We start from the raw sequence: 25,784 nt of genomic DNA on the forward strand, positions 1-25,784 counted from the left end.
GTCACAAAAAACCCCCAAGGACGGAAGACGATAATTTCCCGAAACTCAAAGACCATTTGCGATGAAAAGTCTAAAACTAATGAACATTCTAATTGATTAAAAAAGACCCCATCCCAGTCGCCATACCACCTCCCCCAACAACTCAAAAACCATTTGTGATGAAAAGTCTAAAACTAATGAACATTCTAATTGATTAAAAAAGACCCCATCCCAGTCGCCATACAACCTCCCCCAAAACAATAGCCCCCATACCCTCCCTACCGAAATCCAAATCATCATCATCCCTGTCCAATCTTTCCTCACCAAAAACTCACCACCCTCTGCCACCCACAATCCAACCCTCCAATATTGATTTGTATGTTTTTATTTAGTCTATTTTTCTGGATTTATTTTCTCATTAATTTTTGCCTAACCCATTTTATCTTGGTTGATTTTTGGTGCATTTCAGGTTAGTTTACCCTTAACTCTCAAAATTTATAAGCTAAAACCCTAAACCCTTTTGATAAAAGAAAAATCCTAAACCCTAATAATTCAGCGAACAAAAAAAGGTCATCTGTAGCCCAACAAAAATAAAGCCCACCCGAGCAGAAATTTAGCCCACCACACCATTGTCTCTAACCAGCAGCAGCAGCTCTCAATCCCAACCCTCCCCTTACAGTGACGCCCTTTTTCACACCTAATATTAAAACGAAGCTCTCCTCCGCTCCACCTTTCTCCCAAACATTCTCAATCTTCACTTGCTTCTCAAACGTTTTCAGTCATTCTTTTTCTATAGTTCCAAACTTCTGTTCATTCATCCATACATAAACGCCAAACCTAGTCGGCTATTTGGTAAGTTTCTTGATGGAATGTTTCTTTTTTCTGCAAACTTTTTGGGTATTTAGTTGAGAGTTAAATCATTCATGTCAGTCTATGGAGGTGGAAGAGTTGTAGAGAACTCTCTACATGCCTGCCTATTTGGATTTTTTCGTTTCCATTAGGGTTTAACAACCAATCCATAAACCCTGACTGACTACCTCTGTTTTTCTCTGTATGTTCAACTTTAGAGCGTAAGCTTGGACTCCAATGGCAGCTTTCGACCATATCAAGGACTTGTACGATGTTGCTCTAAAGCCTCGTCTGTTGCACACGCTTATTAGAGACCATGTCCCCGACACTAAGCACCCTTTTGGGAGCCCATTCGAGCTGTCCAAGGTAGTGTACATGATCAATACTCACAACCTCCTTCGCGAGTCTGTACAAGATTTGACTGATCAAAAGCTAATCAATAATTGGAGGTCCGCCATTGATTCCTGGGTCAACCACTTGATGGAGCTCATCGCCAGTGACATTGTATGTACCAATTAATTTTTTGACAAATTCCAATTATTTAACGTTACTTGTTTTACTTTTTTTGTTTGTTGATAAATTTTATTTTCTTGAGTTTATTGAAACATGTGTTTAGTACTTTAGGAAAGTCCATGTATTCAGTTTGAATGGTAAATTTGCAGTTTTAGCTGTCAATGGTGGGGTTGCCAAGTCTTTCCTCTCTCTAATATTCAAGTGACCGGCATGAAGTTAAGAGTTGGGTCTTTTGAACCTAGGGGTCTCTTTGAGGAGGTTATATGAAAAGAAAAAGGTTTGACTTGATGAATAAGTATATGATGTTGATAAATTATTTGAGGCGTGAGAGAACCTACAGGACCTTCTTAAGAAAGAAAAGCCAAAATTGGAACCACAGAATTGCATATCTTTCTTAAAAAAATTGTTTGGTGAACTTGATTGCAGAGGCAAGATGGAAGTAATAAATTTTTTAGTGTTCACATGTAAGATTTCAGTGGTGATTTTAGATACAAGATTTAGTGCCACTTGAGGAAGTCAAACAGTAAAATTGTTCTAGGATGAGTCATCTTTTATAATTGACAGTCATAACCTGAGGTGTAATTACTAGTTTTACTTTTACACCATGTTAGGGCGAGGGAAAAGAAGACACTATCTATTTTATTTCTACTAAGAGTTTGCTTTGTCTTCCTTGTGAATTCATTTGATCATATACTTCTGTTCTAGCCAGATAAATGTTGGGCTGGAATTTGCTTGCTGGGGGTGACTTGTCAGGAATGCAGCTATGAGCGTTTCTTGGAATCATACTCTGGTTGGTTCCAGAAGCTTCTGTCACATATTCAGGTATCCAAATGACTGTTTGTTCAAATAATAATCATTATGTTATGGTTAAACTATTGCTTCTTAAAAGAATAATAAAAGTATAAGATACAACTCTAAAATCACTGCCCTTGCCAATTGTGGTTTTGATTCACAAGCAAATACGATATCCAATATTTTAGATCTATTAGCCTTGCTATATATGTTATTGATCCTCACATGATGCTTTCAGCAACTGTAAGATATTACAAAGATTACTTATCAAAATCAGATGTAACCTTTGTTTTTAGCTCCTACTATCAGTTACTGTGATATCTCCTTTGACCTGAATCTGTGTATATCAGGTTACAAGGAAAATTGTGCTGCATTTGTATTAATGATATGGTTTTGTTGATCAATATGACCTTAGTGCCGCATATGCACACCTCTTTGCAGCCATGCCTGATAAACAAATTACTCTCATGTTCATCAATCAATATCTAAGAATTCACAGGACTACTGATGTAGTAAGACCCATGGCCTACAATTTTGGCTCATCTCCAACAATTATAGAAACTACAGATATTCCTTTTACTTAATAAATGATAAAGATAAAGAGAAGCCAGATATAAATTAAATAAACCGCAATATCCTAATGATCTTCGGTGAACCCTTATGATTGAGCTCTAGAATTGAATCTCATTATATTTAGTTGTGATAATACCATATGTTATATTTGATGTTTTGAGAATTCTCCCTAAGCACTTCATTTTGTGCACCCTGTTTGGATCACATGGATTCTCTGTTGTGTTTTGTTTGGAGTACCTCAGACTGCATTTGTGTAGGTTTTGATGATGTTTTCTGGATTTTGTCCTCTTTTGAACTTCTGGTTTTGTTGTGAATGAAACTGACTTATATATAAACTCTTTGCACCATCCTCTTTTTATTTTAAATAATCTTTCAAATTAACTTTAATGATGTGTTTTGTTTTCCAAACAGTCTGCTGAAACTTATCAATTTGTGAAGGTGGCCTCTTGCTCCTCAATGGCAGATCTCATCACAAGGTTGTATATCCTACAGTGTTAGCCATGTAAATGTTCGCCTCACACAAAGACACAAAGGGCACACTACAAGTACATGAAATTGTTTTATTATACATTATAGTTAGATCCCTAGGTCTGAATCAAGTATCTTCTTTCTCCCTCTCTCTCATGCCTAAATTTTCATTCGGAGTCACATCTGTCATCTTGCTCTTTAATACCAAGTTAATATTTTAAAATGATAATTGACTAACAATTTTGTACTGGAATTTGTAATCCTCATTGTTTAGCTATAGTATTTGAAGGCTATATAGGTTAGTAGCTCAAAATTTTAATTGAGAGTCGTATACAACATCTTGCTCTATGAAACCAAGATAATATAACAGTGGTGACATTACCAATTTTGTACTGGAATTTGTAATCCTCATTGTTTATCTGTAGTAGTTGAAGGCTATATAGGTTAGTAACGGTGCTAGGTCCTCAACTATGAGGCTATTTCCTTTTGTATTTTTAGGTTGGGTGGATCTCCAAATGCAAAAAGGGATGGAACTACCCATGCTGGGAAGCTTGTTCAACAAGTCATTCAACCAGTTTTGAAATTATTAGATGATGATCATTCAGAGGTTGTTTGGGTAAGTTGCTTAACTCTGTTTAGCCGCAAAAGAATTGCTTTTTTTTTTTTGGGAGTTTCACTAAAACACCCAAAATGGGGGCTGAAATTATAAAAAAACCCAACACCCAAAACACTTTATAAACACACCCAAAACCCATCATTACACACACTCAAAACCCATCATTACACACACTCAAAACCCATTTATAAACACACCCAAAAAATATACAATTGTTGATTTTGGGTGTGTTTCTATGTTTAAATAGTGTTTGGGTTTTTTTTTATAAATACATGTCTAGGATTGGGTTTATTTATAAATTTGTATTTTTGTTTCTCTGGTCAAATTTTCTAATGAATTTTGCATTTGATTATAAAATGGAGTCCGTCAGTTGAGGTTGTTGTAAGGAAACCTCTTTATTCGTCTTTTCCAAATTCGCATGTTCTTAGTTGATATCCAGAAGTGGAGGCCCAGCTGTCAAAGCTAAAGTCATGCAATAACTTGCTATATAGGCTATTGCCATTGGTGCATCTTAGTTTTATTGTGTATAGTTAGTGTTAGCTTGATGAATCCAGGAAGGGTCATCACAGGTATTAAGTTTGATTATGGCAAATTACGTTCAAAATAAATTTATCATGATTAATGTAGACTTATATTTCTTGAATGTGGCCCATGGTATGGTGGTCTACCATACTGCCTCGTGAATATATTATATTTTTCTTTGGTAGGATATATAGTTGAGTGAAGTGCAGGCAATATGTTTGTAATCTTTTATTTATTGATGTTAGTTATTCACGTATCATGTGGATTTCATGTTACATGCAGGAAGGAGCAGCTCAATTGTTGTGCACAATTATGTCTTTGTTTCCATTTAGCATCAATCGCCATTATGACACTGTAAGTTCCTTGTCCTTCCTTTTCAGAATTACGTTTACTACATAGGGAAGTACAATATATATTATCAAATATGTTTTATGAGGATGACTGTGAATGTGTACATAATGTAACAAATTGTGTACGTTATCAGAACACTCCTTGTACTTATGTTCATAACTTTGTTATTCCATTTATTGAGATTTACATGCCCTTTCTTAAAACAATCAAATACCAATTGTGCCCAATTGGATCAGACAAGCTCTCTAATTCCTGCTTCTGGATAAGTTGCCATCCATTGTATTCCCATCTTTCTATGCTTAACATATATTATTTAGTCACACAATATTTATTTACAGTATTTTCAACTTTATGATAAAGGAAACTTCTGTGTAACATTTTGGTCTGGTAGAAGCTGGAAATAATTTATGCTGCTTTAGTGCCTCATTGTAGGGTCATACTATCTCATTATAGGTAATGCATGGAAACCTAATAATGGTTGGCTTGACATATGCCCTCTTGAATTGTTCTAGAGGTATATATAATCCCATACCATAGATATGTTAAGCCTAATTAATGATATGAAGGAGGTAAACCTCATTTGATCCCCTTTACATGAAAACCTAGAAAATTTTCTTTTTACTGGAGCTAATGCTCATAACAAGAACATTAAATCACACCTCTCAGGACCCCATGGTCAAACAAACACTAAGGATGATTTTCTCACAAAAATTAATCATGGCTTGCCTATGGATTCTAATTGCATGCTTTATGCAGGCTGAAGATGTTCTTGCTTCAAAAATTTTGTCAGGAAAATGCAGTGTTAATATACTGAAGGTAAAGTCCTGTTTGCTTGAACCAAATTATGTTACGAAATGCAGCGTTAATATGCTGGAATAGTAGCAAGTAGTAATGAACCAAATTATTACATCCACAATAACTTTTGTCTGGTTTTCAACATTCAGAAACTTGCTCATTGTCTGGCATTACTACCAAAGTCAAGAGGAGACGAGGATAGCTGGTCCTTAATGATTCAGAAGATCTTATTCTTGATTAATGGTCACCTGAATGATGTTTTTCAGGGTTTTGAGGAAGGTACAAGGAGCTTTAGTTGAGGGATCCCTCAAATAAGTATTTGAGGGACACCCTTGTAGGGCCCACTCTGTATTGTATTGCACTAATCCAAACCATTGATTTTGTAGATATTCATTCAAAGATCATCTCTACAAAAAATCACTAGAATCCAATATCATTTGACCACTCAATTGAAATATTGAAATTTTAGTACTTTCTTGAAGCACCGTGTTCATTGATTTTGTAGGACACAATTGGATATCGATGGTTTCCGATTTGTCTAATTTTTTTGCCAGGATGATCTATGAATATATACTTAAAAAATAGATGGTTTGGATCGTTGAAATTTTTTTTGTAGGGGACCCTAAATGGTGTCCCTCAAATAAATATTGTGGTCGTCCTGGTCTTAAGGTAAAAAACTGATGCACTTATTTACTTGTACTGCAGAAACCAAACGCCATGAAATTATTAGATTTTTGGTTCCCCCAGGAAAAGATACACCTCCTCCCTTAGGAGGGAAGAAAATGTCAGGAGAAGCCTCAACGAAGGCAAGAAAGAGTTCTGAGCGTCTGCCAATGCCCAGTGTCTCTGCATTGATGGTTTGCTGCTCTACAATGCTAACAACTTCATACCCTGTTCAGGTGTTTATATAACTTTTGCAGCTGTCTTCTGATGCTTTCTATGAAAAAGTGAAAAAAGAAGAAGATATAATGAATGTAATTTTAATAGTTTTTTAGGTTCCACTTCTCTTTTCTGTGTATTATAAACAATGCAAATCAAATTGATTGTCCACAAGGATCTAACATATATTTACTTATAGGTGACTGTTCCCATTCGGTCCTTTTTAGCCCTTATTGAGAGAGTGCTGATCGTGGATGGTTCCTTGCCACACTCCTTGCTGGCCTTTATGACTGCCATGCAGCAAGAGTTCATTTGTTCAGAACTTCCACTTTTGCATTCGTATAGTTTGGAACTCCTCACTGCGATCATAGAGGGTGTGCGCAGGTAATCTAGAGTATCGTTCTCTATTATTTACCCGATGTGTCTTACTGATAAAATTTTGGAAGGCTGTCCTTACCCTCCATGTGTGTGCTCTCTTTCTTTCATTATAGAGCTGTTTCTGATGTGGGCATTCAACAACTCTTTATATCTTATACCTTTTCAACACAAATCTTCTCTTTCTTCTAAACCTTTTCTTTTGGTAATTGTTTTACTGTTTTTCTTACTTATTATTTTTCTGTATAGGTTTTTACTTCTACAGAGTTGAATGTTTACCTGGAAATTTTATTAACAGGGACCTGCGATTTTTGGCTTTAGCCAGATATTGTGCAAGTGTAGTTATTCTAACTCTCGTTTTTTAAATAATGAAATAACAAACTGTTTTTGCTTTGAGCTGCATCCAATTGAATTGGATAGTTCATTTAACCAAAAGCTTCAGATGGTCTTGCTTGTGCTCCATAATGTATTTCAAGCTTACATGCTTTAAGCTGTAATTAACCCCCCTCAAGGCCATGAATTTCCCAAAACTTCCAGACAATGCGATCATTGCTTTTTCAGAAGGCAAGATTGAAATGGGGAATCCCAGAGGTTTGAATGAAGGCCTAATAAGCAACTAAGGCTCTAATACCGTGCAGGATGATCAATTGTCTCATAAGTGATAGAAAATGGGCCAAATAGTGTAGATCAATCCTCACTAATGCCATATTTTCTTTTCCATTTGTCAAGGTTTGTCCTAGAACAAAATGATGTCATTGTTTAGTAGAGCATTTGGTCAATAGGTGATGCTTAATTCTTGAACTTGTGATATTTGGGGATGCTTACTTGATATGAGTCTCCACTGGAATATGAGTTTAAGATGCCTAGTTCTTTTGAACTTAGGAGTGGTAGAGATGATCTTTTTGGGCTCTAATTTTCTCATCTAGTATATGTTTTAGAGATATTTTCTTCTCTATTTCGTTTTCCGGTTCTTGACTTCCTAGAATGTTAGCTTTCTGACTATCTTATTATCTTCCTTGCAGTCAACTTTTACCACATGCTGCATATTTAGTGCGTCTGCTTTCAGTGTATTTAAAGAGATGTGCATTGCCAGAATTGAGAATAAAGGTCTACTCAATCACAAGGATTTTGCTGATATCCATGGGCGTCGGTATGCAGTAATTTCAGAAAAATTATTGTAATCTAATTTTGGTCCTGCTGAAAAGAAACCTTCCTGTTAGATAATAGCGCCACATTGCAAAGACAGGGATGTCATGTGTTGACCAGACCAGAGAGCCTAATCCCTTTAGAAAGGAACTAATGTACACAGCCTTATTACAAAACAAAGTGATTCCTTTGAGAAAAAAACTAGAAACAAAGCAGATGCGTTGCCTCTTCATATAAATCTTAGCTACTTCATGTGGTACAAACCGATGTATGTGTCCGCACATATAGTTCTATATGTATTAGCTTTCTGATAATTTGTATCTGAACCACCCTTCAACTGTGTTCTTTACTGCCCTTCTGATGCTCCAATGCGTGCTCCCCATGTAATTAAGATAACAATTGTTTATGATTGCATAAAGTTTTCTCATGTTACCCTTTATTTGGTTTATATGCTTATCAGGTATGGCAGTATGCCTTGCTCAGGAAGTTGTTAACAGCGCATTTATTGATCTAAATCCCATTGCCAAAGAGAGCGGTGGTGCATCTTCTGGTGGAAACTCAAAGCCTTCTGCTGAAGCATTGCTTCAAACACCACATCATAGCCATAGAAAGAGGAAGCATGGAGCTTCAAGCGGATCTCTTGAGTGGCATAACACTAGTAGATTGGAAGAGGGAACCCCCAAGAACCATACAACATCTCCAATTGCTCTTAAAATCGCTGCACTTGAGGCGTTAGAAGCTCTTCTCACTGTGGTACGTGCACTCCTTTGCTCTGTACAGTGTTGGTTCGGTGCATTTTTCTGCATCGTAGAATGTTTATCCTCATTGTCTTTGATCAGGTTGCTGTAAGTAATGAATGTAAATATAGAACAGTAGAGTCCCTTTTACACAGTAAGTAGAAGACTAACTGTAGGATCCTAGATTTCTAAAGGAAACTCTAAAGCCTTTTATGCTATGAGAACAACCAATACTTTGATTAAAGACGATATTTTATTTGTGAACTGTATAGCCTATGGGTTCTGCCCTTCATATAGTTTACCTACCAATAACTTTTCTAATCATTCTCAGAAGGTCACTTCTTAGTATTCACACATCCAAATTATTATTCTACAAGAAATCAGACTTCTTGACTTTATATGCCATAAATGTTTGGCAGGGATCCGTCAAGAAAAACTCTCCCTCAAGTTGATCTTTAGATGTTGGATTCTTTTGTCCCATGGAATCATATATTTTGAAAATTCTATTTGCTTCAGTTTCTTATGCACAAGTTCCTTGCACACATAACATCTTTGTGTCGACCTTCAATTTGTTTACCACATTGAAATTTTCAATCCACTAATATTAAATGCTGCACCTGAATTCATTCCCAATAGTATTTTTAGAAACTTTAACAGCATCCTCATTTCTTCATGAATTTCTCGACAAACCTGAAGTAATTTAGAGTGGTATCAGGTTGGCTATAAAGTGGTGGATGAACATGTCCAAGAACCATATTAGTTTATAGCTTGTAAGTTATTGTCAATTTCTGAAGCTAAATCTGTTAGAGAACAGACCCAAAAATGTTATATAAATCTGTATTCATCACACTAACAAATAGTATATGCATCAATCATGGCAACTCCAATAGTTAAATACACGCTGGAAATTATCTATTCACGATGGTTCGAGTAATCCATTGGTGCTTGCTTATATTTTATTTACTCAAGGTCAGAAGTTCCACATTAACCAGAACATGACTTCAATAAGATTACCATCAAGAGAATCATAAGAAAACAATATGGTTACACTGTTGGTATTTTTTTTTTAAAATTATGAGTGTTATTGTGATTAATTTGATCAAGGTTAAAACAAAGTCAAAGAGATTATGTGAAAAGTTACACAGTTTTCTCTCTCTCTCTCTCTCTCTCTCTCTCTCTCTCTCTCTCTCTCTCTCCACACCCCCCCCCTTCCTCTCGCTGTTTCATATTGTGTGCTCCCTCATATAATTCTAATAAATGCCCTTAGTTGAAAAAGTGCCATTGAGGATGTAGGGAATTGTAGGTCTATATTGTAATCATTATGGCCTTGGTTCATAAACAAAGTTAAAAATAAAAATAAATAAAAAAGGTGAAAATGTACCTGAAACTTTGCAACTTTTTAATCAATCACCATGCTTATTTTTCTGGGTCCATTTTTAAATTCTTTGTCCATAAAATATATTGTAAGTGGTCAAGTTTTGTCTTTCCTGTGTCCTAATAGAACAAGAGTGTATCTTTCAAAGTTCAGGTGTTCGCAATCTACTTATGTAGGTAGAATTTGTCATCTTTGTGGATAACTTTTTCTGACATCAAAGCATTACTGATGAGTGACAGGGATGTTTTATTTCTTTTTCACAGGGTGGTGCGTTGAAATCTGAAGGATGGCGATCAGATGTTGATCTTCTTCTGATAAACATAGCTACTAATTCTCTGAAAGGGGCATGGGGTGGTGAGAACGGAAACATTTACCAACTCAATGAACCTGGTGATATTGGGGGTGGTATGCAGCTTGCTGCACTACGTGCACTTTTGGCATCTTTCCTTTCTTCATCTTGTGTCCGCCCCCCTTATTTAGCTGAAGGTCTTGATCTTTTCCGTAGAGGTAATTCCTTCTGGAATATGTGGAATCTCTCTCGTTTCATTTGATTATCTTGTCAAAGTATCAACAGCAAGAAATAAGCATGTATGGAAAGATCACGAGTATGCCCTGAACTTAACTTATGGTGGACTCTTCACCTTTATTACAACCTAATTACTGATGTGCAGGAAGGAATTACACCTCTTTAATAATACTTAACTACTCCTAAGGGAAAACTACCAAGGAGTAAGAGACTGACTTTGGTTTGAATCTACAAATTAAAATTCAAAGACAAGCACAGGGCATCATTTTGAAAAACAATAGACACAATCTGAAATAAAATTAACTGTGTAAAATAGGTTTTTCTTCAATTAGAATTGTCTTTTTTCTTGCACTCGTATTCCTCAATTATTTTAACCACATGAAAGTGGTTTCTGCAGGTAAACAAGAAACTGGAACCAAGCTTGCTGAATTTTGTGCTCATGCTCTTTTGGCCTTAGAGGTGCTTATACATCCCAGGGCCCTCCCGCTGGCAGATTTCACTGACACAACTCTCCTGTCTGATAGAGTTCGCTACAAACTCCCAGAAAATATGTACTCTGGTAGCCTAAGACCCTCAACCCCATTTTCAGGTGACATACAAGGAATGATGCATGATGCTGCTGACTCTGATCATGATGACCTATATGATAGCTGGCTTGCAAGTAGTAAAGAAATGGAAGCACCAGTGAGTGACCTAGGAAAGACTATGCAGGCGGAAGAGCCATCAAAAACTGTAACAGTTATTCAGGATAAAACGCTCTCTGTAGATGGGTCATTTAGTAAAGAGACTCTAGCAGGAAGTGTGCAGGACCTCGCAGCAACCATGGAGGATGTGGAGATGAGAGGCAATAGGGATGAAAATATGGTTGAATCCCACAAATTGAAAGAATCCATAGGGCAATTTCAGGATATCGTGTCTCCAAAGGTTGTCTCAGTTGTTGGAACTGCTATTACTGAAGAAGTGTTTGGGAGGGTTGATATGGAAAGTGGTCCATCAGATCAAAGAGGTAATACGGTCGATGTTCTGGTGGCTAAAGGCGATGAGTCTCTTGGCGGAGGCAACTTCGCTACCACTCCAAATCCTGAGAAGAGCAAGGGAGTTGCATTTGAAACGGGTAATGATTCAGATGAGGATTCATTTCCGGATATTGTGGATACAGAATCTGAATGATGTAAGAATTTTGGTTAAGTTTGTTCTGTAGAGATACTATGCGTCTATCATCATAGGGTCTTTTATCCCTTGTGTTTGGAGGAATTAGGGAGTTAATTTACATTGCTGTTGGTGCCATTAGTCTTTAGTCAAGAGGAGCCTCGCATTAAATTAGTTTAATAGGCGCTTGTCAACTTTCTTGTCACACAGTTTTACGGACCCTGATGTTTTGTGAGCTTTTCAAAGAAACTATTCCTAGCCTGGTGGGATTTTTGCATAAATTAGCCTCTTAGGAAAGGATCGGGGTCCATAATGTTCTTAATCGGCTATGTAATGTTTCTGTATGCAACAAAAACTTGCTGCTGGGCGAATTATCATTTGCCCTGTTGTTCTGTGCACCATCTAAGCTACTTAACCAAGACTCAAATTGTCACTCTTCGTCAATTTGTCCATGTCCTATGCGCAAGTGAAATAGGTAACAAGCCCTGCAAGTCATTTATAGTCAAACAATTTGAAATAGAAATAAGGAAACAAAGTAAAACTCGTGTAGGACCGAGTAGCAAGTATTTGGTGGTGTTGGAGTTTAGTCATGCTTGTTTGGTGATCAAGGTAGCCTGATCGTCGCATGTTGCTGGCTGCCTGCCACCCCACCATTATCTCTTTTTCCTTTTCACATATTTCATAATTCAAATAGGTACCTACTGTTGTCTGTTGTGTGTGAGAAGAGAATCATTATTGAAAAATAGACATTAATTCAACTTTTCATTTCTAATTTAATTTAATTTGTAAATGAGTTAGTTCCCATAACAAGAAGAAACAAAAATTCCCCAAGAGAACTTGAAGAAATTAATTTGTTCCAATGAATAATTTTTTTTAATAATAATTGTTTTCCTTTTTGGTAATAATAATCAGCACAATCCATTATTGATGAGGAGGTTGTGGGTAAGTACTACTACAACAAGAAGAGTGCAGTACATCTTCTCATCTGTATCTTGTACATTCTTCTTCATCCTTTTTAAAGCTCCTCACACACTCTCTCTCTCTCTCTCTCTCTCTCTCTCTCCCCGGTTATTTAGTACACAGACAGAAGAAGAGGTAGTACATGCATAGTCATCTTGGTCAATGGAATATTGGATTTGGGTAGTACATGTGAGTACGATTTAAAATGGCCTTTGTTGTACAAATAAATACACAGAAAGGCCAGCAAGGGTTAGGGAAGGGCAGACTGGTGGGTGGCTGGTGACAATTGAAACTAGAGGAGCTGATGGATGAGGTGTGTGCAAAAAGCCAACAAGAGGTAAATCATCCTATTAATTACATATCAAAAGTAATATAGTGGGGTGGAGAAAATGGGAAAGAGACTGATAAGACAGGGAACAGGTAGAGCATGGATGGAGTTCCCAACAGAAAAACAGAGCTGTTGTGACTCTACTCATGCACTGCCTCTTCCCTGGCTGCCGTCCTCAATCTTCCTTTTCTCCTCCTCTTAATTTACTCACCCCCACACCCTTAATTTCTTTATTTCTTTCATTTCTACCTCATGTTAAGGTTAAATGTAGGTTAAATATGGGCTGTGCAGTGTAACAATGCCAAAAGACACAGCACAACTGTGGTTTTTGAATAAAATAAGTTTCTCTGTTTCCTTTGTCTCAATCAAATCAATATGGTTTCTTCTAGTCACCCATCTGGATCTGGCTGTGTTCTTCTTTTCATTGATTGATTGTACAATGTTGTCTCTGAAAGGAAGTCTATGTATGTGAACAAGAGCAGATTGTAAGTAAGAATTGTCATGTAATGTTCCTTAAATCTTTTTTGTGTGTGTTAAAATCTCATTAAAGGCAAAGAAGGTCACCGGTATAAAATTCTTAAAAATTTCTAAAGATGCAAATTAGAAGGAGCTACAAATTGAGTGAGGGCTTATACATTATATGACATGAGTCAGAAAGAGTGCAGTATTTAGAGTTTTGGAGGGTCAATCCATCTGGCTTGAATTTTACAAGCTGCCGACAGATCTTTGAAACTGCTGTAGTTACACTTGCAATCACCAGCAGCTTTAATTTAAGTCCAACTGAACCAGCAAACTGTCACAAAACATTTTTCCAAAAGTCAGAAAAACTCAAATATCCCATGGAACTGGATAAACAAGAATCTAATTAAGATTTATAAAGCCACAAGATTTCAAGAAACAAATTGAGCTCAAGATAACTAAATACATAATCATTAATCAGGAGGTCAATATGAACAATAAACGAAGAAAAGAATGCAACAAAGGCAAAGGTAAAGGCAAAGCAATCAATGACTCTCAAAAGCTGTTGAATTTCATTCACATACTTGTTGTTTTCGTCAGTCCAGCAAACGGATTGAGTGCAATGATCCACCACTTGAACATAATTCTGCGGCTGTCCCAGTTTGTGATCCAATTTACCAGATTCTATAACCTGCAAATCCTCCAAAAGGATCACATAATGTTTCTGTACATCCTCTGCGCTTTTGTTGCCTCCAAGCAGGGCTGCAACTACTTCCCAGCGCTGTGGGTCTTCCTCATCAACCACAGCCAAAGCCAGCTCAAACAACTTGTTCTCCTCCCAACTCCATCCACACAGCAACTTAGGAAAAACATTCATGTCCATGATGTCCATGTCAGCAGAGCAGCAGAACAGAGCAGAGAAGAAAGAACCAGATCACACTCTTTTGATCAATTTGAGGAAAACAAGGATCACCAAACCCAACAAATGGGGTAAGATTCTTTTCTGATACCTTGTTTGTCTCACTTTCTCTTGACCACCTATTCTTGTGGTTGTGTCAGTTATGTGGTGTGGGCAACAAACCTTCGTAAAATTCCGAGTCTGTTTTATAGGAGGGGCTTTGTGTCAGGGAATATTGTCCCTCCTTAACTCAGATCTAAACCATGATCCAATGAAATATAAAAAATAAGTAATATATTCTCTATATATATAAACTCTTGACACATAATAACAACACAAGTTTTTAATCTTTTTGGGCCAAAACTGGAAAACCAATTATCAAAAACTGACAAAAAGTAATACTTCACTAACCATATCTTGCAAGACCAAGAATCTCAATATATTTTTTATTCTCTTGTTTTGGGTTCCCAATTCTAGCCCTGGATTCCAATTGGTGTTAGACATCACTATAATTTTATTACTCAGTCTTAGAATTTTTATTAACCAATAATGAAAAAGCTTTGATCCATCTCCTCAACAGCCAATTGAGATATTATTTCAATTGCCTACGTTTCTTTCTACCTTGCAATAAAAGATAGAGACTTGTGTGGTTGGGATGAAGGAAGGCCTCATCTTTCCACATGTCCATGCATTCACAATCCAGAATTGGGTCACTTTCAATGACTTTTTAATGGGTGAAAATACCCAAAAACTAAGCAGGTAAAGAGAGATTAATCAAAGACTCTAATGAAATGCGGTGGGAGGGAGGAAGGTTTCTTTATTTATCAATCATATTTCCTGATTGAATATGTTAACCTGTCCCCTTCAGTCCAGACAGTTCTGGACCCAGAGGATTTGCATTTGCACCATATCTTTTGGGTTTGCTCATGGCCTTCAATATTATATAAACTTATTACATAATTCAATTGGGGGAAGAAAAGAAAAAACTAGACTGTAGGGATTAGAGAAATATAGAAATGATGTGGAAGGAAGTCCACATTTCAACTCAAAAAGCTCTTAGAGTTGATCTGTTTAGAAAAATAGACAACCAATGATGAGATTATTATCTTTATGTTTGTTTAGGTTAAGAGATAACATAATAAGGAAAAGCACTTGTTTGTGTGGGGCAAGCCCTGTCTTGGATGAGGGAGAGAAGATAATGAATGACAAGGGGGTGACTTATCAAATCAAGTTGTGAAAGGTCATTTTGCAATCTTTATTTCTTTCAACTTAAATTGCCAGGAATCAAGGATTAACAAAAACTAAACCCCACTCTAATTGAATATCCTTGTCCCCAGAACAATCCAGAGTAAGCATTAACAAGTTTCTCTTTCTCCTTGACTATTCCTTGCAAAAACTTATGTACACTATTACAATGCGTTTGGATGAGGAAATTTCAACGAATAAGCATAATATATATGTAAATAAACCAACAAGAAGTCCCACGCAAATCACACAAATCACTCATCGAATTCTTTAACCAATAAGCATAATATGTACATCTATATCAAGACAAAACGAAAAAACACAAAGTTTTGTCTTTACGTTCACAGAATAAACCAACAACTAACAACTATATTATAAGGTGTTCCAGGAACCTGGGGTCAGTGTGCTTTGTCCACATAAACTTGCCGAGGAGGTTTTATTAGCCTATTTACATCTATATAGACTGCTTCGCAACGGTCGTGTTTTTTTTAAGCATGTTGGTGTGATGTCATATCATTTGAAGCTGATATACAAAACTCAAACACGACCTGAAACTTATAAACTCAAACTTGAGTTTGCAATCTAATGGTATGAAGAATGAAGATGGGGTTGAACTCGATGAGATGGCATGCTCTACCATCCGGTTGTGTGTGATGAGAGAATTTTAGGCATACCGTTCAAAATGAGAGACTACCACGAAGGGTATAATGGCGAAGCTTCAGAGGCTTTACCAACAGAAATCTCTCACAAATCGTTTAAGTCTCAATAGGAGATTTTGGAAGTTCATGATGGCAAGAGGGTCACATCAATGAGTTCAACAAGATACTTACTGTCTTGAATTACATGGAAGTCTAATTAAGTGATGAAGACATGGCTTCAGCTCTTATTTATACTATGCATGAGCACAACCTAGTGCAAACCATGATTGGATGCAAAAGATGGTTTTGGATGATGTGACATGTATGAGACTGACTGCCAACAAGAGACAGAGTTAGCCTTCCAAGCTTCCAGCTTGCTCTGAGACTTCTGGAATGCAGCAAGGTTTCTTCCCAAATTATGAGTTAGAGGGCAACCAATTTGGCAGTGAGTTCACCGTTCAACACAATTTGGTGATGATAACTCTATCGAGATATGTGATATACAACACAATGCTGATGCGCCTAAACTGAGAACTTAATTGAGGATCATCAACTTTAGGAATTAAGTGTCTTGTTAGTAGTTCGGCTATGTTTTCATATAGAGTTCGCTGGATTTTTTGTCGCTGCTCTGTTTCTGTTCTGTTTTATGTCTCCTTTTATGTTTTCAGATAGAGATAATTGCTCGAGAATAATCTGCAGGGGGTTGATTCAGTTAATGAAAATGGTGCTGCTGGGAACATAGCCAAAAGCCTTGCTGCTCTTGATCAATTCCATTGAACATGTTGTTCAAGCTTTCGCCTTGAATCATTTGATCAACTTTCATTGATTTCTGTATGCATGCATAAGCAATGCAAGATGCACACGTCAATAAATTAATTTAATTAAGATCGATATGTACATACATACATACACATACACATATATGGAGAGAGCTAGCGCTGCGCTACATAGATATATACCTATGTATATGTATGTATATGCGCGTACTCGATCTCTTCTTCTCTCTCTAGACTCAATTAGCCCATCCCATTAATTAATTAGCTAATTAATAAAATACCCTTTTTTAGATTAGGCGTCAGCATGGATGAAGCTTGGGATGTAAGGAATGTTAGCGAACTTCAACCAGCGATCAGCCAACAGCGCTGGCCCAGCAGTGAACTTCTCTGCGGTAGCCCTGTCCATTTCACCGTAGAAGCCACCGTTCCACTTGGCTCTCTTGGCAAGGTTGGCACCTGGCCCGCGGTTCTTGTACTCTCCGAAGAAGGCGTGCTCCGTGTTCCCTGCCTTCCCGTCCCAAGCGCTGTAACCTTCGGGCCTGATGAAGTCTGCCAAAGTGCTCTCCATGAACACAACCCTGGCGTACGGCTTCCACGGCCTCCCCAAGTATGTCCTCACTTGGAACCTTGTCGGCAGAAGCTTCTGCTCCGGCACGATCCTCGAGTTGTGGATGATGATCGCACCGATTTCGTGAGAGTACTGCCTGCCGGGAGCTGTGATGAACACTTGGTTCTGCTCCGGGATCGACGACTTCCTCACAATGATCATCGAGTTCTGAATGAATGCCCGAGCGTCCCCGAAGATGTAGTCCACGTGTCCTGAGATGACGCAGTTGCGGAAGAACTGCCGTCCCGCCTGCATGTACAAGGTGTCTTGGTACCCGCTGATCCTGCAGTTGAAGAGGGCGATTTGGTCACCAACTGTACGCAGAGCAACGGCGGGTCTTCCCTCGGGACCCGCCGTGTTGCTGAACCCCATGGACCTCCCAATGAAGCCGGCCCCAAACACTTGGAATGTACCGCTGGTGGAGATTTTGTCTCCTGTTCCTGCTTCGCTCTTTCGTCCGGTGATCAGGGTGGCCCTGGGCCCATCGCCGTACATGTATACGTTGGTCATTTTCTTTTCCACCGTAACATACTCCTGGTACACTCCCGCCTTCACGTAGATAATGTACCGACCTTGTTGTCCGTACGGGTACGCTTTAAGCGCCGCGTTAATGCTGCTGTACTTCCCGCTTCCGTCCTTGGCCACGACGGCGTGAGGCCTCAGCCTTCCGTTGTCTTGAAACGCCATCAGCTTGCGGTCGGAGGCTGAGAACCAGCTCGGGGACCTCCCGTCGCTGCTGAGCTCGTCTTCCAAAAGTCGGCGTTGAGTGCCGAGATTTCCCAAGGCCTTGTCGTTTACCTTCACGCCGAACAGTCCGAGGATGCTGCCGATCTCACCCACGATAGCCAGAGCGTTGTCGGTGATGGCGGAGGCATTGCCGATGGGATCTTTCAACGCCTCAAAAACCTTGTTGTCGTCGTCTCCAATGATGTCAAGGCACGTGGTGGAGTAACTGATGACGCTTCCAAGCCAGGCCTTGAGCTCCATCACGCGGTCCTCCATGGTGTGCAAGTCGGCATCGCCCACATACGAGAACACGGCCTGCAGCTCCGCCACGGCTTCCTTCAACATCTCCTTGCACTCCTCGAGTGACTTCTTGGAGCTGGTGCCGTTTCGGGCCTCGACCAAGAGCGACTCAGACATGTTCAAGGCCTTCTTGGCCTCCTCGGAGATGGACAGCAGCGCGGCCTTGACGTAGTCCTTGTAGTCGGCACTGTTGTTTTGTGCGACGGGGCCGAGGCTCCTCTGGCATTCCGCTTGAAAGTCGGTGTAGTTACAGATTTGGGTCACCATCTTTTGCTGCGCTGTTAAGGACTCGCCTCTAGGTTTCTTATTGTAGTGGACGATGGCCACCACGGCTCCGATGACCGCGCCCACTACAAGTATCAGAGAAATCCCTGATACAACTACTTTCTTATTAAGTGCCATGCTTTATCTTTTTTTTTGGCTTCCGTTTTCTTTACCTTTTGATGTCCCTCCGAACCGCTTATTCCCTAAAGCGACAGCTCGGGAACTAAAACATGAGGCGGCGGATCGGAGAGAGAACTATTGAGAGAGGAGATGAGAGGAGGGAATAATCCTAATTAATTAATTATTTTTTCTTTTCTGTCTACGGAGAAACGAGGTAGGGTGTGCATGGGTAATATAGTGCAACGATTTACCCAAATTAGGTGTGCATGCAACTGAATGGAGGTTAAGTTTGCATGGTTGACCGGCTTTTGGGTGGCAGTCGCGGGGATAGATATGTTGGTTTGGGGCAATTCCAATTTCCAACACAACGCAAGGCAATTAATGTACTAGAACTAATGTTATTCCTATTTTTTGGCATGTCTTGTCTCTAAACCATCACCGGCAATCACCAATGCATTGCACCAGTTTGTTTGTTGTGTTTGTTGTGTGTCAAACATAGTAGTTGTCATTTCTTATGCCAAATGCGTGCCGTAAGAAATGATATTGACAATGTGGCCGGTGGCATAAGAAATGACATTCACATTAATTTAGGGGGGTCAAAACCTATTTTGCTTTGGAAACAGATTTTTTTTATATTTAACGACGAAAAGATGAAAAAAATAACCGAAGGCGTAAAAATGAATAAATGGTGAGTCCATCTCATCAGTTGGTCAATATTGTTTTCAAGTTTGATCCGGTATGTAAAACCAAGTTAAGGAATCCTCCCCCAGTGAGGAGGGGCCCGCCAGATAGCTTGTCCGAATGAATGGTCACAAAAAGGGTTCAGAGCCGCACGACGCGAGGTTGGTTCGTGTGGCTGAAAAAAGAAAACCTTCCAGAGGCTGTTACGATATGCACACATTATTTGATATGCCAACATTACGACCTCCTTAATTTGATACATATGTAAATAAAAAGTGAAAAGGAAAGGAATATATTCGGTCCTTTTCTTTGGAAGCAACCATTTCTGAGTCATTTATCATATGTGTCAAATTGTAATTTGCAAGAGGACTGTTCAATCCACCGCATGCATTTGATTGCACCTCATACCCACGCTGCAGGGGTCACCTTGAACAGACCCAAAAACATCGCTACCACAAATCTGCAGGTAACCTGAATTGGTGGAAATCAGGAAAACCAAGGAGCTTTGGAATTCAAAAAACTACATAGAATTTTCCAAATTACAAAGTTGAGAACAGAATACAAAAGTTTATTCAGCACGCTTCCTAGGTGAGTTCCAGGACCGAGCCAAACTGAACCCACTAACGAAGCCTGAGTTGCAGACAACAAATATAAAAGGATGAATAAAACAAACAGTGTCAAATACGATACATAAAAATTTACTTGCAACATCCAAGCATGTATACTATTATAGCCACACCAGGTTCCAGAAATCGCATGCATGCCTAAAGGCCTGTAATTGTAGGATAGCTTTACCTTGGCAGCCTCCTGAACCACAAATGCAGTCCCATCAAGATACTTTCTTTAAATGAATATACACGTCAAAATGCTGCTTCAATGCCTATGAAGTTGCTTCAAGCTTTTTCGTCTGCAAACTTTCTTCTCATCAATTAACCAACATAACACTCGATCAACTAGGTCTCAGATACCTGATTATGCTAGTCATCAATAGAGCTCACCTGCATGGCAGTTGAATAATAAAGTCTGCAAGATATAATCACGTAAGCCCTGATCCAGGTAGAAGATGCTGAACCTTGTAAAGAACCTACATAATCTTGCCTGCACATTCAACTGCCACTTCCTGATTCCATTCCTGACATTCTTCCTTACTCAGAAGCACGGCTTTGGGCAGAATGATCCATTGATTTTGTAACGGACAAAAAGCCTCACAATAATGCAGGCACAATCAACTTCGTAAAATAGGTAGCTTCTAATTGTCTAATACGTATATTCCATTAGCAGCATTTTTACCCATTCTTTAGAAGCTCATTGAGTACCCCATAGAGTATGAAAGAAGAGGGGGGAAAAAAAAACAGAAAAAAAAAAATTGAGGAAAAGACACCTAGTCCTACTAAATTGGTTCAAAATGTAAAGGTTTCCACCCCCCTTAGTTCTTTAGATACTCTAATAACTGTATTTTGTTTCAGAAGTAAACACAGTTGATCAAGGTCTCAATAAACTGATAATATTCTTGCAGCTCTAATTTAACCATCTTAGAGCCACTTTATCACTATTTAGGGAGTTGTTGACTAAATCAAGTACCAGGTTCGGCACCTATTGCCGCTTTAGTCTCTTCAAGGGTAATAGAAATCGGTTGCCATCCTGACTGATGATGAGTGATCCATTTCTTCATGCTGACTATCATATTCAAGATCTGAAGTACATTGCCCAAGGCAAGCCCTTCTGAGCATGCTTTTCTCAAAATCATAGCTGCTTCATATCTGCAGAGAACAAAACCATAGTCAAAACTCGACATTCCAGGAACCATAAGCATCTGACTAAGAATCTATCATTAACACTTACCTGCATTGAGAAGCCATTATTGCTGATCGTCCATCTGAGGAACTCAGAAAGTTCTGTATCTGATCCCATGTGGCTTTAGGGTACTGATTAAGATTACCACCTATAGGGTTCACACACTTCCATAATTGCTCATTTTTACCAACATACAACTGAAGTGCACCAAGGCTCTGCTTCACTACCATATGTTGCTCTATTGCGTAATCCAAGGCCTTCCTTACATCAGTATTGCGGTGTTTCAGATCACCATAACGAATGCAATCGGTAATGTTTGCTTCAGTAGGCATAATTTTTTCAACTTTCAAGGTGTTTAGGGCTAGTAAAATAACGCCAATAAGGCCTTGAACGTATTCCGATGGTGTGCAGCCTTGAGTTCCCCAAATGCCATTACTAGGAACGTTGTTTGCAACAGCAGGGGAGGATTGAGAGGGCAGATAATCAGAACCCCGAGGATACCTGTTGTTCATAGAATCATGATGAAACCCCTGGCCACTCTGCAAATTATGGCCTTTATGAGGTGCATATGGGCTAGCTGAATTTAGTGACTCGCTAGACCTGGGTCGACTAAACTCGTCTCCATTTCGATGGGGAAACCTTTGTGAATTTTGAGCATAATGGCTGTACTCGGAGACATTTAGCTTACTCATATCAGGCATATTTATAGGTGGGGCTGAAGAAAATCTAAGGACATCAGGTCTGGGAGGAATAGGTCGAAAACCATGACTTTGAGAATTAGGAGGGAACATAGTATCCAGTCCAACATTAGGTTGAATGTGGAAGTTGTTCAGCCTCGGAGGAGGAGGATATTGGTTTTGCTGACCTAGGAAATTATTGCCATTACCGCCTGAAGGATCAGAATTTCCAGGGAAGAAATTGGGAGTAGACCTATTAGTGGAGACTAGATTCTCACTAACACCAAAGAATTCGTGTGGAGCTTTCTTAAACTGCTTTGCCTGTGTATGTTCTGATTGGTAAGGGAAATCATTATTCTTGTCATCTTGGTTCCCAACTGGCACACTTGAGGTTCTTGATATGTTGGGTTGATTTGGGTTTTTCCGATTTGATTTCCCTTTATTTTTAGTATCACCAACCCTTCCATTGGTAGAAGGCTTTTGATTTCCCATAGAAGGCTGTTCATAATAAACTGGCGGCGGTTTTATCTGGAACGCTTCAGGCATCGAGTACTGCGGCATTTCAGGGTTATAAGAATGGTTACCATTTGCAAGCTGAGATGACTCCCCACTTGAAAGTGGGGGTCCTCCAGCTGAGAGGCTCGTCCAAAGCCATACACTCTTTGCTGCAGCTATGAGGGGTGCGGAAGCTTTTTGTGGTTGTGCCAGAAGGATATTATATCTTCTCATGCGCAACTGGTGTAGAGCATTGGAGAAATCCCTGTCTCCAGAAATAAGCAGGTAGTTGGCTGGAGCAGGGTTATCTACTGCCCAGAACAGCATATCAACTAGAATCTTCTTGTCACTTGCATCTTTCACACCTGTTTCAGACCATGAACTGTCAATGAAGATCATGATGATAGGGAAAGAAAAGAATATACAGAGTTTGGGGGGACAAAGCAAACAGAGAATGAATTACAAACATCAATTATCACAACAGAAGAAAAAGAAAAAGAAGAATGAAAATATGGCGATATATCGTCAATCTAGGATGGAAAACATGTTGAACAATTTAGGCATGAACAAAACAAGAAGTTGCTGAATGAATTTATGAATTACCCAAAAATAGCACCATGTTGATTCACTTGCTACTTTTAAGTAACAATAGTCAAGATTAACTAAAATCAATATCAAAGTAAGCTTCCTTTAAAAAAAATAAATAAATCATACCATCAAATTAGAGTTCAATAGACTCAACTTGACTCATCATACAATTATTTGAATTAAAAAATTAAAGAAAAGAAAATCAACCCTTGATATTAACTAATCGCAAAAGTTAAAAACATAAGCAGGCCAAGCAAAACAATAACAAAAAACAGTAGGGGCAATCTGTTTACTAGGGTTCCAATTTAGGGCCCGATGAAGATCAAACATAAAAATAAACAAAAAAAATAAAAATTAATTATTTTTACCAGCGGGTACGTGGTTGAGGGCGATGCCTGTGCTGGAGAGCGCGTGCTGAACAGAAGCAGGGATGCGATTGGTGTCGCCGTAGGCGGAGATGGAGACGGGCCCACAGTAATTCATCTTGACGAGAGCAGAACTAATGTTCTGGGCGATGGCGTGGGTGTCGCAGACCTTGGGGACCTGGCAGTTCTCTATGTCCCACCACACCGACGTCTTCGCCTTCTCGTACTGCGTCTCCGCCTTACCCATCGACGTCGACGCCGCCATGTTGCTTCCGCTCACATCCCCACGCATTGGCGCTCTCCAAATACTCGAGATCTGACGGGTCACTGCTCAGTCAAGAACGACGAGGAAGATGATCGATTATTGAAAACCGTTGAAAACACCAAAATTCAAAATTCAAAATCAAAATCCCCTGGTTTTGATTGATGGATTGGATTGGGTTCCTCTCTTCTTGAGATTGATCTCTTCTTCTCAAGTAGTATCTCCCTATAGAGAATTTTGGGTTGGAGTGTTTGGACTGCAGCCCTTGCTCCGTCTTTCTATATTCCTTTCTTTTTACTTGATTCTCACTTACCTACTAAATTAATTGGTTCTATGCTTTTACTACCACCGCCACTCTTACAGGGATAATCCATGTTCCTATTTTACCCCTCCCTTGTGTTTAGGGGTGGTGGCAGCTTGACCCAAATTCTAACGTGGATTTTGGGTTTGGGTCAAGACTTTTCTTTTACTTCATTTTGGGGTCAATTGAGTCTAAGAGACCGTCGTCTCGTCAGGCCCAAACCCTATATGCCCAATTGCTTACCTTTTATTAACATTTAGATAAATAAATAATTAACACCAATAATTGAGCTTTAAATATGGGATTAGAGATTGCTTAACCACTAGGCAAGTCAGTAGTTGCTTAACCACTAGGCAAGTCAATAGGGCACTAGCAATAAATAAGAGAATAATACTCTCTTTCTTTTCTAAAACTAAATTAGGATTAAATTTGTTCACCATTCTATTTACTTCTGTCGTTGACTCAAAGTCCGATGTGTTTTTTTTTCTCATATCAATTGTTGATTTATTCAACTTCTAAATAATAGGTTCAATTCAAACGTCCTTTTTTGTTTTTTTTTAATAAATTTCTGGCGAACGTCCTTTATCATAACCAAACTAATATCCCTTTTAAGAAAAATGAATCCCAATCCAACAAAGATGAACTTGGGTTTTCTTTTTATTAGCTTTAGCAACCCACATAAAAAGAAAATACTTCCCTTCTTACCTTACCATGTAAGTAAGAATTTCTATATTCTTGCCAACAACAATATAACATGTGTACAGAAGTTGATGAAAGCATTTTGTTTCAATTCGCAAAATGTTTATACCGACTGTTGCGCCCACATCACGGAGAAATATCAATTATTAAAGTGTAGATAGATAACATTACAAAGAAAACGAAAAAGAAAAAACAGCGTTAATGATAAGTGAATGGGTTTTGACGTGCACCGACCTCCCCCACCCACCCACCAACTAGCGAGCCCATTGGAGTGGTACACATCGTCAAACGTATATGTCTCATCTAATCAGCTCATAAGCGGAGAAACAAATAGAATGGCAGCTAGGAAAAACGAGTATGCACCACCACGCTACTTTTTATTCCTTAAACGTCAAGATAAGGGCATCTTTATAGAATGACTTTTATTTAAAAAAAGTTGGAAGTTTTTCTTTCTTACATTTTCTACATTTTCTACCAATAACGGTGTGATATGCGTGCATAAGTTTTTCTTTTTGTGTTTTTAATGGAACCAAAAAGCCAACAGCCACCACCATAGCCGCAACAACCAAAGTACCAAACACCCAACCCAACCCCGACAACCACCTCACCGGCAACCCAACCTACTCCTCATCATCGGCCAAGGATCAATTGCCTCATTTCTCTCTAACGTTGTGGGTGATTATCGGGGGAGTTTGGGTGGCTTTCTGGTTCTTGGTTAATTTTTCCATTTCCAAACAACAATATATTTATTCAAGTTAACAGTGTTAGATTGGGGGTTAAGTAAGTAAATGGACAGATGTCAACCAAATAGAGAAGGAACTTGTTTACTCGTTATCATTTGCAAACTCCGACTGCACCTCACAACAAACCGTCCAGTTTTGCATCAACACATCCAATCACTCTGTTACCAATTTTTGTTCATTTTATTTTGTGTTTACTTGGTTGTTGTAGCACAT

At 38.8% G+C, this 25,784-nt stretch overlaps 3 protein-coding genes, 1 long non-coding RNA gene and 1 pseudogene across 6 annotated transcripts; 2 read left to right on the plus strand and 3 right to left on the minus strand.

Moving 5' to 3' along the window:
• The first annotated feature begins 592 nt into the window (after positions 1 to 592).
• LOC110755738 (proline-, glutamic acid/leucine-rich protein) lies at positions 593 to 12,009 on the plus strand. 2 transcript variants are annotated; one of them, XM_021956998.2, is made up of 14 exons: positions 593 to 831; positions 1,047 to 1,332; positions 2,047 to 2,163; positions 3,118 to 3,182; positions 3,673 to 3,790; positions 4,595 to 4,666; positions 5,420 to 5,479; positions 5,608 to 5,737; positions 6,164 to 6,357; positions 6,537 to 6,721; positions 7,735 to 7,862; positions 8,319 to 8,611; positions 10,234 to 10,477; positions 10,894 to 12,009. In XM_021956998.2, exons 2-14 carry the CDS (start codon positions 1,066 to 1,068, stop codon positions 11,664 to 11,666), a joined length of 2,646 nt encoding a protein of 881 aa, XP_021812690.2. In that variant the 5' UTR covers positions 593 to 831; positions 1,047 to 1,065; the 3' UTR covers positions 11,667 to 12,009. The 2 variants fall into 2 exon arrangements, with proteins under 2 accessions (XP_021812690.2, XP_021812691.2); XM_021956999.2 differs by lacking the exon at positions 593 to 831 and having other exon boundaries at positions 1,194 to 1,332; positions 2,051 to 2,163.
• A 362-nt stretch (positions 12,010 to 12,371) lies between these two features.
• On the plus strand, positions 12,372 to 13,451 carry LOC110755703 (uncharacterized). The gene is made up of 2 exons (XR_002526523.2): positions 12,372 to 12,942; positions 13,205 to 13,451. It is a non-coding gene; the product is annotated as an uncharacterized LOC110755703 (long non-coding RNA).
• Positions 13,452 to 13,493: 42 nt separating this feature from the next.
• Positions 13,494 to 14,747, minus strand: LOC110755702 (protein RADIALIS-like 3). Its single transcript, XM_021956935.2, has 2 exons — positions 13,977 to 14,747; positions 13,494 to 13,726 (listed from the first exon to the last, which is right to left on the minus strand). Exons 1-2 carry the CDS (start codon positions 14,282 to 14,284, stop codon positions 13,699 to 13,701), a joined length of 336 nt encoding a protein of 111 aa, XP_021812627.1. The 5' UTR covers positions 14,285 to 14,747; the 3' UTR covers positions 13,494 to 13,698.
• A 2,282-nt stretch (positions 14,748 to 17,029) lies between these two features.
• Positions 17,030 to 19,180, minus strand: LOC110755693 (pectinesterase pseudogene; annotated as a pseudogene).
• A 953-nt stretch (positions 19,181 to 20,133) lies between these two features.
• Positions 20,134 to 24,144, minus strand: LOC110755716 (uncharacterized). Of its 2 annotated transcripts, XR_015834351.1 has the most exons (4): positions 23,570 to 24,144; positions 21,490 to 22,978; positions 20,646 to 21,407; positions 20,134 to 20,554 (listed from the first exon to the last, which is right to left on the minus strand). XR_015834351.1 is itself a non-coding variant. In XM_088249933.1 (3 exons), the coding sequence occupies exons 1-3, from the start codon at positions 23,856 to 23,858 to the stop codon at positions 21,221 to 21,223; spliced, it is 1,965 nt and encodes a 654-aa protein (XP_088106059.1). In that variant the 5' UTR covers positions 23,859 to 24,144; the 3' UTR covers positions 20,134 to 21,220. The 2 variants fall into 2 exon arrangements, 1 of the variants encoding a protein (XP_088106059.1); XM_088249933.1 differs by having other exon boundaries at positions 20,134 to 21,407.
• Between the last annotated feature and the right edge of the window lie 1,640 nt (positions 24,145 to 25,784).

Source organism: Prunus avium, chromosome 3 (genome assembly GCF_965620075.1).
Source record: "Prunus avium chromosome 3, drPruAviu1.hap1.1, whole genome shotgun sequence".
In the NCBI taxonomy this organism is placed as follows: domain Eukaryota; kingdom Viridiplantae; phylum Streptophyta; class Magnoliopsida; order Rosales; family Rosaceae; genus Prunus; species Prunus avium.

Excerpts from the sequence above, each read along its gene's own strand:
- LOC110755702 (XM_021956935.2), bottom strand. The coding sequence starts at position 14,284 with ATGGACATCATGGACATGAATGTTTTTCCTAAGTTGCTGTGTGGATGG. Across the intron at positions 13,727-13,976 it reads TGGACTGACGAAAACAACAA|TTTGCTGGTTCAGTTGGACT; the intron begins GTATGTGAATGA and ends GTTTTGTGACAG.
- LOC110755716 (XM_088249933.1), bottom strand. The coding sequence starts at position 23,858 with ATGCGTGGGGATGTGAGCGGAAGCAACATGGCGGCGTCGACGTCGATG. Across the intron at positions 22,979-23,569 it reads CCTCAACCACGTACCCGCTG|GTGTGAAAGATGCAAGTGAC; the intron begins GTAAAAATAATT and ends GGTCTGAAACAG. Across the intron at positions 21,408-21,489 it reads ATAATGGCTTCTCAATGCAG|ATATGAAGCAGCTATGATTT; the intron begins GTAAGTGTTAAT and ends TGTTCTCTGCAG.
- LOC110755738 (XM_021956998.2), top strand. The coding sequence starts at position 1,066 with ATGGCAGCTTTCGACCATATCAAGGACTTGTACGATGTTGCTCTAAAG. Across the intron at positions 5,480-5,607 it reads GCAGTGTTAATATACTGAAG|AAACTTGCTCATTGTCTGGC; the intron begins GTAAAGTCCTGT and ends TTCAACATTCAG. Across the intron at positions 5,738-6,163 it reads TTTTCAGGGTTTTGAGGAAG|AAACCAAACGCCATGAAATT; the intron begins GTACAAGGAGCT and ends CTTGTACTGCAG.